General features: G+C 32.4%; 1 protein-coding gene across 1 annotated transcript in view; it reads left to right on the top strand.

The window, feature by feature from the left end:
- Window positions 1–15,777, top strand: part of LOC143056307 (uncharacterized) — a 62,479-nt gene that overhangs the window by 31,120 nt on the left and 15,582 nt on the right. Inside the window, exons 27-41 of the mRNA XM_076229392.1 lie at window positions 343–633; window positions 1,036–1,184; window positions 1,633–1,774; window positions 2,986–3,089; window positions 3,396–3,599; window positions 4,654–4,828; window positions 5,231–5,505; window positions 6,268–6,423; window positions 6,914–7,127; window positions 7,910–8,058; window positions 8,796–9,273; window positions 9,796–10,007; window positions 12,326–12,512; window positions 12,964–13,131; window positions 13,858–14,280. Of these exons, the coding sequence (XP_076085507.1) occupies window positions 343–633; window positions 1,036–1,184; window positions 1,633–1,774; window positions 2,986–3,089; window positions 3,396–3,599; window positions 4,654–4,828; window positions 5,231–5,505; window positions 6,268–6,423; window positions 6,914–7,127; window positions 7,910–8,058; window positions 8,796–9,273; window positions 9,796–10,007; window positions 12,326–12,512; window positions 12,964–13,131; window positions 13,858–14,280 (3,327 nt within the window). The remainder of the gene's footprint in view (window positions 1–342; window positions 634–1,035; window positions 1,185–1,632; window positions 1,775–2,985; window positions 3,090–3,395; window positions 3,600–4,653; window positions 4,829–5,230; window positions 5,506–6,267; window positions 6,424–6,913; window positions 7,128–7,909; window positions 8,059–8,795; window positions 9,274–9,795; window positions 10,008–12,325; window positions 12,513–12,963; window positions 13,132–13,857; window positions 14,281–15,777) is intronic.

Raw genomic sequence — 15,777 nt, 5'->3', positions numbered from 1 at the left:
GTTTTCACTAATTATAGAATATATGATTTTAAAGTATCATAAAGCAAACAAAAAACAAAACCTTATGGAAATGTGTTATATTTTACAAAATTAGTACATTATAGATTAAAGTAGTCAAGGAAATTATTTATGAAAGTTTAATGAGTGAATTAAGGAAAATGTTTTAAAAATAATTTTCATGAAAGGGAAATATTCATTTACCAAATTGTTAATTAACATTTGAATTGCTTTGAAGAGCTGTATTGAATAACTTACGATGTTATGGATGAAAGAAAAAATCTTTCACATTTCTTCTAGTACATGATTTTGAAGGACAAATTTTATATACTGAAAATTTTACAGGAAACCCTGGATTACAAATCGACCAATCACAGTTAGATGCACAAGATCCAAACCAGGAAGTAGTGTTCTATGAGGTTGCCGTGGGAACAGATAGAAGATTCCCAAAGACCAGGGATGATGTTGTTCCATTTACAAATGTAGGACTAAACAAAACTATCATTTTCTATGACCTTGAGTTGACCGCAATTACTGGTATCTACTACTTCACAGTAAAGGCATACAGTGCCTCATACTCTGTGGCAACAGTCACATCAAATGGTTTCAGGGTCGGATTTGATGGAGGAGTTATAGGTAAGTGTTCACAATACTCAATAGTATATTGAGTAAAAAAAATTTAGCAACAAATATTTTTGATATCATATTACAAAAAAAAATATTATACTTCTTAACATAACAATAAATTAATTATTGTAACTAGGAAAATAAATCATAAGAACCTTAAAAGACAAAAAATAATTAGAAGATTTATTTCTGCAAAAAATTTTTGATTAAAATAAGATAAAAAGATAAATAAATAGAAAAGAAATAATTGTATGGGAGTTGTGTGAAGGTGTTTTTAATTTACTCCAGTTTATAAAAGTAAATAGATATCCATGTTTTTTTTAACTTTCATGTTAAAAAGGAGTATGAGGAAATAATTTTTAAGTGATTTTGAAAAAAATCATTTCTATTGTTAATTTGTTTTGATTACAGGTGGAGCATTTGTGATGCAGAAATTTATTCCTACAGACACATATTTAGAAATTCAGTTTGAAGGATTTAGTTCCAAGTTAGATATCTTGATGTATTACGTGGCTTTGTCAAACAACTCTGATGCCAATAATACTAACTGTAAAGCATATGTAAGTTATTTATTATTATCTCTTTTACAACTTAATGTGGGACATATGCCAAATCAAATGTCACTTAAAGGTCAAATACAGTTGTCAACAAGAGACAAGTTTCTATACAATGTGCCTAAACTGCCTAGAGTCTAGAAAATTAATGAATAAATTTATTTGAAACTACCAAATATTTCTTAAGTTGAAAAGGTGGTCCAAAATATAGAAAACGGTGGAAACATTTAAGGAACATTACCTAGCATTGTTGCAAGTTATGTTGACCCAAAATTTCAGATAATTATCAATTTTTATTAAAATCAACAATGGGGATTAGCATACAAATTGCCATAAAGCACCATCTAAATGTCTTCTCTGGGTTAATTTTGTCTTTAATTTAAAACATTAAGCACAATCTTTTTATCTCATCCTTTTTTAAGGCATGATTTTTCATATCTTCCATTTTGCACAGATTGATGGTGGTTCAGCTACAGATGAAGAGAAGGAACAATTATTTACAGATTATGATGTCACCAATATTAACAAGTACACTGTTACAACAATCCAAGGTCTCAATCTGACACAGGGAGCTACCTATTATGTGTATGCTATGGGTAAGTCTAGTCTGACACAGGGAGCTACCTACTATGTGTATGCTATGGGTAAGTCTAGTCTGACACAAGGAGATACCTACTATGTGTATGCTATGGGTAAGTCTAGTCTGACACAAGGAGATACCTACTATGTGTATGCTATGGGTAAGTCTAGTCTGACACAAGGAGATACCTACTATGTGTATGCTATGGGTAAGTCCAGTCTGACACAGGGAGATACCTGTTATGTGTATGCTATGGGTAAGTCTAGTCTGACACAAGGAGATACCTACTATGTGTATGCTATGGGTAAGTCTAGTCTGACACAGGGAGATACCTACTATGTGTATGCTATGGGTAAGTCTAGTCTGACACAGGGAGATACCTGTTATGTGTATGCTATGGGTAAGTCTAGTCTGACACAAGGAGATACCTATTATGTGTATGCTATGGGTAAGTCTAGTCTGACACAAGGAGCTACCTACTATGTGTATGCTATGGGTAAGTCTAGTCTGACACAGGGAGATACCTACTATGTGTATGCTATGGGTAAGTCTAGTCTGACACAGGGAGATACCTACTATGTGTATGCTATGGGTAAGTCTAGTCTGACACAGGGAGATACCTACTATGTGTATGCTATGGGTAAGTCTAGTCTGACACAGGGAGATACCTACTATGTGTATGCTATGGGTAAGTCTAGTCTGACACAGGGAGATACCTACTATGTGTATGCTATGGGTAAGTCTAGTCTGACACAAGGAGATACCTATTATGTGTATGCTATGGGTAAGTCTAGTCTGACACAGAATTATTTGAATATTCATACTTTGATGATGTCATTATGATTGTTGATAGATTTCATTGGTCGGTCAACATTGCAGTCCATTATACTGATTATCAACAATAATCATTGTTAGGTGAAAACGTTATTAAAAAAATACCAAACTCCAAGGTAAATTCAGAAAGGGGAAGACTGTAAAAACTGACAAATTCAAACATTAAACTTTATTAACCAACAGAACAAATGGAAAAATACTGTCATTTTCCTGACTTAGCACAGGCATTTTTAGAAGAAAATGGTGGGTTAAGCCTGTGGTATATTCATTGTTGTCTCACCTTTCATGAAAGTGAATGATTGATAAAAATGTGAGGAAAAATAGACCACACAGACAAGACTTATCACTGTGTCAACAATTATTTAATGTCCATTTTTATTTTCTCTTCCAAAGGTGCTGATAAATCTGGAGCTTGTGGTATGGTCATGCATGAATTCATTGTGGACGCAACACCACCAGACATGGGCAGGATAAAAACTGGACCTTATTTTGATATGGTTTGTATTTTCATGGCTGCACTTATTTTTAACAACAGTAACATTTGTGATTTCAAATTATGAACGGACCATGGACAAATACATTGCACTCAAAAACATCTTAGTTTTACTCTGTTTATTAATCAAAAAAAATAAATGAAATCAGTAACTTGATGTTCCAGATTATATAAGTTCTTTGGAAAAAAAAGTTTGTGAAAATTGATATTTTAAAAGTTGATTTTTCATTCCAATGTGCTCAGTAAAAAAAAATTCAATACGCATCTGTTGAAATGTTTCTGAATTAAATTGTTTTTGTTTTCATTTCAGGTTGTGACATACACTCAAAGTAATACATCAGTTTATGTGTATTGGGAGGGATATGGTGACGATGTTTCTGAGATAGCCAATTATCAAGTATCATTGTGGAGAAATAAATCATGTTCAGAAGTTGCCGAGTCTGAGATGGTCGTTAGCTGGATTACCTTGACAAATAATTATACAGAATATAGTTTCATTGATCTAACTCTTAATGTAAGTTATTGTGTTGTAAGAATAATCTGTTTCTTCTGTTTTATTTCTATTATCATAAATGAGGTGCGTTATGAGGGGGTGTCATCCTAGAATTCCAGAAAAAAAATTAAAATCTTTCCTGGATCCAGAAAAATTAATCATTAATTTCTGAGTCCCGAGAAGGGTAAATCCCAAATTCATGTGAAAATACCAGCCATTAATCCTGAATTCCCATAAAAATAAAGGCCTAATCCCAATGTCCTGAAAAAAAGGTGCTTCCACCCTTCATAGATTGTACAGTACAATTAAATATTTTTATGCCCCCGCCGTAGCTGGGGGGGGGGGGGGCATTAAGTTTTACCCTTGTCCGTCATATGTATGTCCCAAAGTTGGTTTCCGTTCTCTAACTTAAGTTTGCCTAAACCAAATGCTATGAAATTTATACCCAATGCTTATTAACACAAAACACAGATCAAGTTTGAATTTTGATGGCATCACTTTAACTTTTCTAGAGTTATGCCCCTTTCTAAATGGAAAAATTGCTGAATTTGTCGTTTCTGTTCTCGAACTTTAGTTTGCCTCAACCAAATGTTATAAAACTTATACACAATGATTATTACCACAAAACTCAGATCAAGTACAAATTTGGGTAGCGTCACTTTTACTGTTCTTCAGTTATGTCCCATTATAACTTTATATGATATGCAAGCTGGGGCATCATCTATGTCTCATGTCGCATTCCCCATTTATTTACCAATATTATGCTATGTTTTTTTGGAAACCATTTACTTCCTGAAATTGAGATGGAGATATGGTTTAGACATGGTCAGGTGTAGTAGTTCACATCCTTGTTCTTGGATCTTTGGTGCATTGATAGTTTTCTCATTTGCCACAACATCTACATATTTTGATAGATATTTGCTAATTTGAAGGAAAAAAAAGCTATTTTTGAAACATTGGATAACATACAAGATGTGCAAACACTTGCTTTATAACCAAAGGAATTGTGTTATAAGAAAATTTCCAGACTGAAGTAAAAGTTGATTTTTTGACATTTATTACTTTTTGTTTATAGAAATCAGAACCACTAAGTGTCAAGTTTATCATCACAAATGGAGCAGGCCTCTCTATAACAGACGAGTCAGTACCAATACTATTAGACATGACCAAACCAACTCCGGGAAAAGTTGTGGATGGCTGGGATTTCAAGAAAGATCGTGTTTGGTTTAATTCTCCAAACAGTGCTCAAGGTTTGTATGTAAAACACAAGAAGAAATATCTTTTATGCATTACATAATTACAATTTGTTTGAAAATAGGGGTATACATAAGACAATTCTCCCCTGAAAAACTGGCTAATACAGAATAAGAAAACACATTTGAAATTGCAAACACTTCTTATAAAGGTTCATCTACGATCCCCCTCCAAATTGTCAGTTTGAGTGGTGGTATCTGATATTTTATGTGTTTCAAGAAATACTGGCATCTTTAATGGACAGAAGTAATCATTTAAAAAACTTGACACCCTTAAAATCCAAAAATCCAAATTATTATTTCTGACTATAGAAAAAAAATCTATCAATTTTGGAGGAGTAGAAAAGATCAATTTGTTGGTATTGATAAAGTATTACATATTCTTGATAAAAATTTCAGGATCTATTCTGCATATGGCGACTCCATTTGGAGAAGCATGTCCAACACGTCCAGTATCAATTGTAAACGATACCAACTGGAATGTCCTTCAGCAAATAGGCTTCAGAGATCCTAAAGGACAGAACTGGCCCATTAAGATGCGTACAGAAAATCTTGGAAAGGAAATTTACGATGATTTAATATGGATCAAGTTGGCAAGGGATACTAATTTGAATATAATGTATTCTGGAGGATACTACAGAAAAGCTGACTATGAAAGAGGAGGAGAATGGGAGGTTAGTTCAAAACAAAAAACTTCTATTAACTTGTGGATGGATTAGTATAGTGAGGCCCCTCACAGGGGTGTCCAAGTAATCACAATTGTTTTGCCATTATAATCACATAATCATTAATTATATTTTTTAAACAAGATAATCAAATAATAAAAAATGCAGTCCTAGATAATGTTGCTTATATTTATGTCAATCAATATGTGACACTTTAATAAACTATTTACTTACTATTATCAAATAATCATGAAATATTTGGTCTGGTAATCAAATAATCACTATGAAAACAGCCAAGTAATCAAATAATCAAAAAACCCATGTGGAGGCTCTATAGTACAGAATGACAATAGAATCAGTAAAACCCCATGTGGAGGCTTTATAGTACAGAATGACAATAATAGAATCCAGTGGAGGATCCAGCCATTTTAAAAAAGGGGGGGTTCCCAACCCAGAGTTAAGGGGGGTTCCAACTACATGCTCCCATTCAAATGCATTGATCGGCCAAAAAAAAGGGGGTGTTCCAACCCCCGGAACCCTCCCCCTGGATCCGCCACTGGAATCAGTAATACCATTTTGATTTTGTTTTCAGATCTGAGATAAAACAAATTGTTCTAGTAACTAATAAATTGACACCAAATATGAATTCATAACTCTTTATAGAATTTCAGTTAAATTTAGTCAGAATTTTTTTTTTAATATTATAAAGGTAGCTTCAATATTTTCATATAAAAACAAAACATGTTTACAATTAAATTTTCAATATTACAGTTTGAAATAAAGGCTGCCAGTGGTGAAGGTGTTGCTGCAACCTCTGTCATGTTATGGGACGGACCAGAGGGTGAGATTATGCCATTTGATCATGTTCCAGAGGCTGACTGGTCTGCCACAGCCTGTATTTGCTGTTTTGAGAATCCTATTCCAGCAGTTAGTATAAATTTCTTTAAATATGTAGAGTGCAAGGCTTTATGGAAAATATTTTACTATATAAATTAGCCTTCATAGAGTGAAAATGAGAAATATGCTCTTGAAATAATTTTGAATACCCCTAGCTTAGTAATTTGACCTTGATTAACTAATTTTTTTTCAAACAAAATTAATATCATCAGAAAAGTATGCATATTTGACATAATTCTGGCAAAGTAAATGAGGAGTTTTACGCATAATTTTTTTTTTTTTAATTTAGAGTATACTTCCTAAGCCAAACATATTAACATTTGATAGAACTCTCAATATTTAAGACAAAACTATATTATTTAAGAGATAACTGTATTGTATTTGAAGCTTTGCGGACGTCCATCAGTAGTTTTACTGTTGCAAATTTAGTTTACCTGGCGACGCGTAGCTTTTGATAGAACCCTCAATACTTAAGAGAAAACAATATGATTTAGCGTTTGACATCATTCTCTATTTTTAGACATGCACTGCCTGTAACTGTATTGAATATTTAGCTGAAAAGTTTGGTAACAGTTCGATAGTTGCACCAACAACTGAAGCTGTTCCTGTTGTTGGTAACAGCACATCATCTCCATACCAAGTGGTGCAAAACCCTACAGGTGGAGCTGTTACAGCCCCTATAGATTTATCAACACAGCCTGCCCGTGCATCATGTGGTTTTGAAATCTTTGCAGGTAAAATACACTTAATTTTTATGCCCTGCTTACAGCCATGTTGGGTCATTCTATTTTCTGGTCTGTATGTCCTTCCGTCTGTTAGTCCATTCTGTATTAGGTTAATTTTTTTGGTTAAGGTAGTTAACCATGAAGTTGTGGTCACATCAACTTAAAACTAAGTACACATGTTCATTATGAGTCAAACTTTTAAAGTTGTACTGTGCATTCATTTATTTTCGTGGATTAAGGAAAACTTACATGTTGGTGGATATTTAATTTCGTGGTTTTGCCAAAGTCTGCATAGAAGCATAAAGAAAATTTGTTTTTCGTTGAACACTTAATTTTGTGGTTCATCTGTACCCACAAAATCCATGAAAATTGGTATCCAATGAATAATAATGAATCCACAGTATGTCAAATTACGATTTTGACCTTGATTTCACAGTTCAATGGACATGGACACATAATAGTCCCATGGACACATATTCTTGTCTAATTTTGGACACTGAGGTTTTTACATCATAGTTTTGAGTACATTACCCTACAGCATTTATCATTGATTGATAAACAATCATACAATCTGATTATTTAAGTCTTAATTCTGATAGTGTTAGCCTGTAATTTTATGTGAAATTTTTCTTGTATGTAAATATTTTACCAATTTGTCTTGTCCAAATATGCATCTATTTCAACCTGCAAACAGACTGCTATATTAAATCTTGTTTGACATGAGCCATTTCATTAATGATTTAAAAAAAAAAAGGAATGGACATAATAACTTGAGTTCATTCTGTGTATAGGTGATGACCCACATGTTGTAACATGGTGTAGAATCTTCAATGATACATTACCTCCACAAGTGGTAGAAGATGTCCTAAATTTTGACCCATCAGCTGATTTCCATACTTACAAGATTGCTGTTGACTTTGAAACTGATGAAGCTGTGAATGTAAGTTTGTACAGAAATAAAGAAAAAAATAGCAGTTACATGTATTTTGTTTGTTAGATGGTTCTTATTGTTTATGACAGGAAAATGGTTTAGGCTTTTTAAGAAATGATTGTACATGTATGGAGGGAGTCTGAGTGTTATGTATTTTAAGTGAATGGATGAAAATTGAGTTTGTAAATCTGATTGAGGAAGGAAAGGAGATAAATAACATTTAATGTATGATAGGGTAAAATAAGAAGAATCCAGGAAGTTGTTTTACAGTATTAAGGTGGTACCCAACACTTTAACTAAAATTAATTTGGCTCGTTTAATTTTCTTAAAATTTTGACAAAGTATTTACTTTGACCCTTTGACAAAAATATAAAAATTTTAAAAATTTTGAACCTACCATTTTATCAGAAAAATTACACTGGTTATATAGCAGTTTGACAAACACCAATTTTGATCATTGAGAAGCTTAATATTCCTTTTACAACACAACATAATTAAAATGTTTAGCTGACTTATCTCCCTGTAGTGTTAGGTACCACCTGAAATGCCGAAAAATGTAGAAACTAGATCAATTACATTGAAGAAGGACTTTTTTTTGCATGATCTTTTAATATAAGCAATTTGTTCTCAATTATTTTAATGTGTATAATGTATATTCTACCACATTAAATGCATGCCCTTTTCCTAATTATTATTGGCTTTAATACATTTTCTAGGATTTTAATTCATTCCTATTTATTTTTCAGCCATCATTGTGTTTCTATTTGTATGTGGACGGTGTATTGTGGAGTAAAGTTTGTGGAATACGTGATCTGAGTACAGACACAGACCTAATCTTCCATGTTTTCCCTAAAAATAATTATTTACCACCAGTCGTTGACACTTTTAATCCTTACTCCACCAAGGCATTCTTTCGAAGTGTAGTTTTACCTCCTGAACCTGGTGCACATTGCAGATATGGTGCTCCATTTCGTGGAGGAACAAACCCAATAATCAAATATGAAATTGGTATTGGAACTACAATATTAGGCACAGAGGCTGTTCCTTACAAAGAAATGATATCACCATGTCTCCCTTGTTATAACTATTGTTCACGTTACAATTGTATTTCTACATGTGATGCCGAGGAACATGTATTATACCAGTTTGTGCTTGACAACTTTACTCTACCAGCTACAAGAATGGAGGACAACGAGACTAAAACAATAGATTATTATTTCACAGGTAAAAACCTCTCTCAGTCCATGCATATGATTTTTTTAATATTCTTTTCTTTTATTCACTGTGGTTTAATAATACCATACTCCTTTTATAATCAGAAACTTATGCCATTAAAAATAATATCTCACAGATTAAAACATGTGCACAAGAAAAATTAACAACCGTTTGCTTGAAGAAAGATTAAGTGGTTTTAGGATGGAGAAGTTATTAGATCATTTTAATTTTATGCATTTTTTATCAGTGTTTTAAAGGTCAACTAATAATGTGTAGATCAGTTATCAAATCAGTATATATAATTATATACTTAGTTCATTGATTTGTATTTTATGGTCATCCGTCTTGAGGTGCACATTTTTGTGTTTTCCAAAAAAAAGTGTTGAAGTTTCAGAAGTGATAAAACATGCAATCCATTAATAGGATTAAAAAATATGGAAGTTTGACCAAAATTTATGACTGTCATTGAAAAAAAAGAAAATTAGTGGGGTTTTTTTTGGTTTTTTTTTTACCTGAATCAATTTGTTTCAGTGAAAGCTGTGCTTGGTTCTGGTGCTACCACAGTTGTGTCTTCAGATGGATTTTACATTGACGATACACCACCAATATTTGATCCTGATGTGATGGGCAGTGATATTTATATTGATGTATATCAAGGGGAGTTCACTCCTGTCAGATATCAGGGCTCTAACAACACCATAAAGGCATTCTGGAGATGTTTTGATGAAGAGAGTGATATTGTGGTTAGTACAAAATGTCTTACCAATGCCTGCTATAAAGAAGGTGTGCTTGATTTATTTTCCAACCATTGTGTGAAGCATGAGTGGAATAGTAAGTTTATTGTTCCCGAGGTGCAACTATTGCCCTGTGGCGTAGCCGAGGGCAGTAGTTGTATCTGAGGGGACAATAAACTTGCTATCCATGAATATCCAGTCAGTAAGTGTTTTATTATATCGAAAGAGACAACAGACAATAAATGTCGGTGCTAAATTAACTATCTCAATATAAAAAGAAGAAACACAACCATACTGTTTAACATTTACTTCATATATATTTTGAGTGCTAATGCTACGTGCTGCACAGACGTCAACCCTAGATACAATAGGAAAAACATGACATCATAACTCCAGCGGTATTCTCAACATCCTCCTATCCCGTAGCTGCATTTGAAATTCCACGAAATATAATGACGCTTGCAGTCAAATAGTTTCATCATGGTCCAATAGTTGGAAACTGTTGATCGGTCAAATAGTTCAAAGCTTGCAATTTGAAAAATAGCCAAAATATTGTGTACTTATTTTATATAGAAAATGATAACTGAGGTATAATAATTTTAAATATTCTCCTCTCAACAAGACTAATCAATTGCTGTTGCCTTTTTTGGGGAAATACGGCGTCAAGCCGTCAATTCCCTAATGGGGTTGGCCAGAGTATCATTCCCTCACGTCAATCATTTTGTTTTGGGAAGCCCCCTCAAAATGTTATACTGAAATTGATGACAAGTAGAACAGATTGACTTTAAATACATTTTTTACACATTTCCCTTCTGTTTCTCATGAAATTATCGTATATTGAGCTTTCCCTTACACTATATACGTTTCTTTTACAGTCCGGAAAAATCAGTATTGCGAAATATTCTAAATATATCTAACCTAGTGACGTCATTGTTGGAATGCCACACTACACAGGGATATCCTTTATTCATTATAAAAATCATTCACAGTATTTGTATACTAATTTAAAATCCGTATTTGTTAAATATAAACCTAATGATGTTTGCTGTAGTGTAGATGATTCACACACCAACATGCAATGCTTTAATCTGAGGCTATAATCAGATAATATGTAGGTCAACTTTCGCGGTAAACAATGTCAATGGGGAGACATGAGATTGGGGAGAGAAACGGCAGTTTTCATTGTTTCTGTAAAGTTCTGTTTTTAGAATCTTCTTCCAATTCAGGAGCACCTCAATTGATGAGTAATTTTACACTAAAATCAAAGTAAATGTTTCTGAACATTTAAAATGTGACATTTAGTATATGATAAGTAGTCTTCTATATAAAAAAAAATGTGTACCAACATAATTATTGAAATGATTAAAACAAAATAAAAAAATAAAATGTTGCTTTTTGTAGTTTATACCTATTGAGATTGGGGAGAGCAACTGCAGTTTTCATTCTTTCTGTAAAGTTATGTTTTTAGAATCTTTCTCCAATTAAGGAGCTCCTCAATTGATGAGTAATTACCCACTAAAATGAAAGTTAATGTATATGAACACTAAAAATGTCACATTAAGTATATATATGATTTAAAAGGAGTCATTAATTAAAAAATAATTTTGCGTACCAACATAAATAAATTATTGTAGTGGTCATTTTTTTTTTCATTTTTTTTTTAAATATTGCTTTTTGTAGTTTAAAGCTATTTATTCATGAATTTTACAGATATATCAAAATGTGGGATCTGGAAACAAACTTCACACAGCTTATATCAATCATATTTGATTTTATAAGTACATGTATCCCTGTGATGAGAGTTGTAACTTGGAACTTTATCAATGGAAAATTAAAACTGAATAGATTTTTCAGTCCTCACTTTCTTGAGAATACTGTCACAAAAAATTGAGAATGGTCTTAGCCTGCTGTTCAGTTGTACATAATTAAAATTCTAAAATATATTGTAGTAGTTGTTAAATTCAATTGAATTTTAGATAATTAACTCCCAACTTTAATCAAATCGTTTGATTTAGAAGGTGTAGATCTCATTGGTCCAAATTGTCTCTATGATGAATTCTTGACTAAGGAAATGAAATAACAATAAACAACAATTAGTTTCATTATTGTCAGCCTTTCTATATGTTCTAGCTGTTCTTTTGCTCATTCTTTGTATGTAGACTATCAAAAGATACCCCCCTAAAAATTGAAACAATGGCCATCTTTTCCCTCAGAGCTCTTCAGCTCTTTGATTATGTTGTCATGATTACAATGGCTGTTTTTGAACTAAAGTTATTAAAGTGGTAAATATTTTATGTCTCTGCTAAATTTTATTCTTTTATTTTCAGGAAAATTGGTGGGCCATAGGAGCAACAGTTGGTGGACAAGAGCTACAGGAATTTGAGTCTATAGGTACCAATCAAACTGCCATTAACATGACATTTGAAGGCATCTTACAACACAATACTTCATACTTTGTATCCCTGATCTGTGAGAATGGGGCTGGACATGTTGTGAGCTACAATGATACTAAAGGTATGTTTTGTTGCTTTTCATCTAATCACTTTGCCAATCAAGCTAGTTTCTTTAAAACGTTTAGTAAATATTAGTATTAAGGACAAATATTGATCAATTTGGATAAAAGTCTCAATTAAAAAAAAAAATCGTAATGATTAGGAAGTTATAGTTGTAGAACTAGAAGAAGATTAAAGGTCAGATACTAAAAACATTGCAATTTTATGGAAAAAGATTAAAGATAATGAAATGTTGATATCAAAAAGTGGAAAATTTGAATTAAAACAAAAAGAATATGTTCAAATGCAAAAATATCATTCTAGTAAAAAAATTAAAGATAAAAAGAAGAACTTCAGATACTCTAATGATGTATTAATGGCTGTCTAAGAAGGCCAAATTTTCAGGTCAAGCTTTGTACTTGTTTTGATAAATGGAAACTACAAATATTAAATCTGTTTGATTTACCTGACAGGTGTAATTGTACTTCTGGAAGAGCCCATAGATGACGTAAATACCACTATACCTGGTGCTACCCAATTATCTGCTGATGTCACTCCAAAAGATTCTCTACAGAGTACTGATCCAACCAAACTAGGAGTTACATTTAGTCTTAGTCATGACGAGGCAGTCAATAGATATGGTATGTATATTAAATTGATTATTTAACCTGATATTTCCCAGTCTTTACTGGCATTTGAATACAAACACCATTTAGCCTTTAAGTTGTACTGTTAGTGAGGTTTTTTTTCTCTTCTTTTTGAACACCTATCATGAAATTCTTTCAGGCACATAATTTTTTTGGGGTTTAAAAATTTTCAGAATTTTCTGCTATTGCCGCTCACAGTTGGTTGAATATTATTGTTTGTTTTTTTTGCAAGATCCATTAAATTTATATTTTGATCATATGTTAGTTTTGAGGGAAAAAATGTTGCCCTTTTGCCTAAAAAATTGAATTGTAGTCGGAAGCTTTGTATTGATAATGGTAGCCATGATCACTAATATAACAAAAATTACCTTATGAACCAATCAATTTTTTATGGTAGATTTGTGTCAATATGCCTTTCAACCCTTACATTCATGCTTCATGCTTGTTATCAAGAAATTATTTTCTTTTGTTTGTTTTTTAACCAAAGATATTTTCATTTAGGTTATGTGAACCATTTTAGGTTCAATGTGTATAATTATTGAGTTTTAATTGTCTGTTGCATAGTTGATGATTGGTAACCTTATATTGTAAGAACAATAAAAGATTTTTTTCTAAGACTTCAACTTCCATAAATTTTCATTGAAAACACTTATTGTAAGTTTGCTCAGCTCCGGCTGATGTTAAATATTAACTGTAATGGTTGACAAAAAAAAATTTCAGATTTGTGCTGTGGAACAGATGAAGAAAAAGAGGACATTTTCCCATGTACTTGGGTAGGCTACAATATTTCTGGGACAGTCATGATTGAAGATGGATATGTTAGAATTAATGGTGTAAACATAAGACGTTTATCTGAATTAAATCCTGTGCAAAATACAAGTTTGTCTGAAGCAGACCGTCTCTCTAGTGCCAATAATGTATTCAACATGGAGCCAGGACGTACTGTGTTTATGATGATGAGGTTATGTAATGCTGCCATGAGATGTGTTAACAAGACCATGGGTAGTGTCATAATAACCAATGCCAACACTGATCTAGAAACATCCCTGAATGGATTGGCCATTACGATATCAGTAACCCCAGGGTCTGGTAGAAGGAAGAAGAGAGCTGTCGGAGATGATTTAGTTATTGTAACTCCAAGTAGTAAGTATGAGCAAGATAAAAAAGGACAAAACAAATAGAATTGCAACTTCTAATATGCATAGCAAGTATAAAAAGTCAATTCACTAAGTTGACTGAAAAAGAAAAAAAAATCTTGAATTGTGCTCAATTAAAAATGTAAATTCAGAAGAGTTAAAAACAAGGTTTATGACCACAAAAGGAAGGTTGGTATTGATTTTGGGAGTTTTGGTCCCAACATTTTAGGAATTAGGGGCCAAAAAGGGCCCAAATAAGCATTTTCTTGGTTTTCGCACTATAACTTTAGTTTAAGTTAATAGAAATCTATGAAATTTTGACACAAGGTTTATGACCACAAAAGAACGGTTGGGATTGATTTTGGGAGTTTTGGTCTCAACAGTTTAGGAATTAGGGGCCAAAAAAGGGCCCAAATAAGCATTATTCTTGGTTTTCGCACAATAACATTAGTTTAAGTAAATAGAAATCAATGAAATTTAAACACAATGTTAATGACTACAAAAGGAAGGTTGGTATTGATTTTGGGAGTTTAGGTCCCAACAGTTTAGGAATTAGGGGCCAAAAAGGGACCCAAATAAGCATTTTTCTTGGTTTTCGCACCATAACGTTAGTATAAGTAAATAGAAATCTATGAAATTTAAACACAAGGTTTATGACCATAAAAGAAAGGTTGGGTTTGATTTTGGGAGTTTTGGTCCCAACATAATAAGGGGCCCAAAGGGTCCAAAATTAAACTTTTGTTTGATTTCATCAAAATTGAATAATTGGGGTTCTTTGATATGCTGAATCTAACTGTCATGACTGTGTATGTAGATTCTTAACTTTTGGTCCCGTTTTCAAATTGGTCTACATTAAGGTCCAAAGGGTCCAAAATTAAACTTAGTTTGATTTTGACAAAAAATGAATCAGTTAGGTTCTTTGATATGCTGAATCTAAAAATGTACTTAGATTCTTGATTATTGGCCCAGTTTTCAAGTTGGTCCAAATCGGGGTCCAAAATTAAACTTTGTTTGATTTCATCAAAAATTGAATAAATGGGGTTCTTTGATATACCAAATCTAACTGTGTATGTAGATTCTTCATTTTTGGTCCTGTTTTCAAATTGGTCTACACTAAAGTCCAAAGGGTCCAAAATTAAACTTAGTCTGATTTTAACAAAAATTGAAATCTTGAAGTTCTTTGATATGCTGAATCCAAAAATGTACTTAGATTTTTTATTATGGGCCCAGTTTTCAAGTTGGTCCAAATCAGGATCTAAAATTATTATATTAAGTATTGTGCAATAGCAAGTCTTTTCAATTGCACAGTATTGCGCAATGGCAAGAAATATCTAATTGCACAATATTGTGAAATATCAAATTTTTTTTTAATTAGAGTTATCTTTCTTTGTCCAGAATAGTAAGCAAGAAATATCTAATTGCAAAATATTGTGCAATAGCAAGATTTTTTTTTAATTGGAGTTATCTTTCTTTGTCCAGAATCAACTTAAATCTTTGTTATATA

This window comes from Mytilus galloprovincialis, chromosome 13 (assembly GCF_965363235.1).
Source record: "Mytilus galloprovincialis chromosome 13, xbMytGall1.hap1.1, whole genome shotgun sequence".
NCBI lineage: Eukaryota > Metazoa > Mollusca > Bivalvia > Mytilida > Mytilidae > Mytilus > Mytilus galloprovincialis.
The sequence above is the reverse complement of the archived record's forward strand: the minus strand, read 5'-3'. Positions and strand labels throughout refer to the sequence as shown.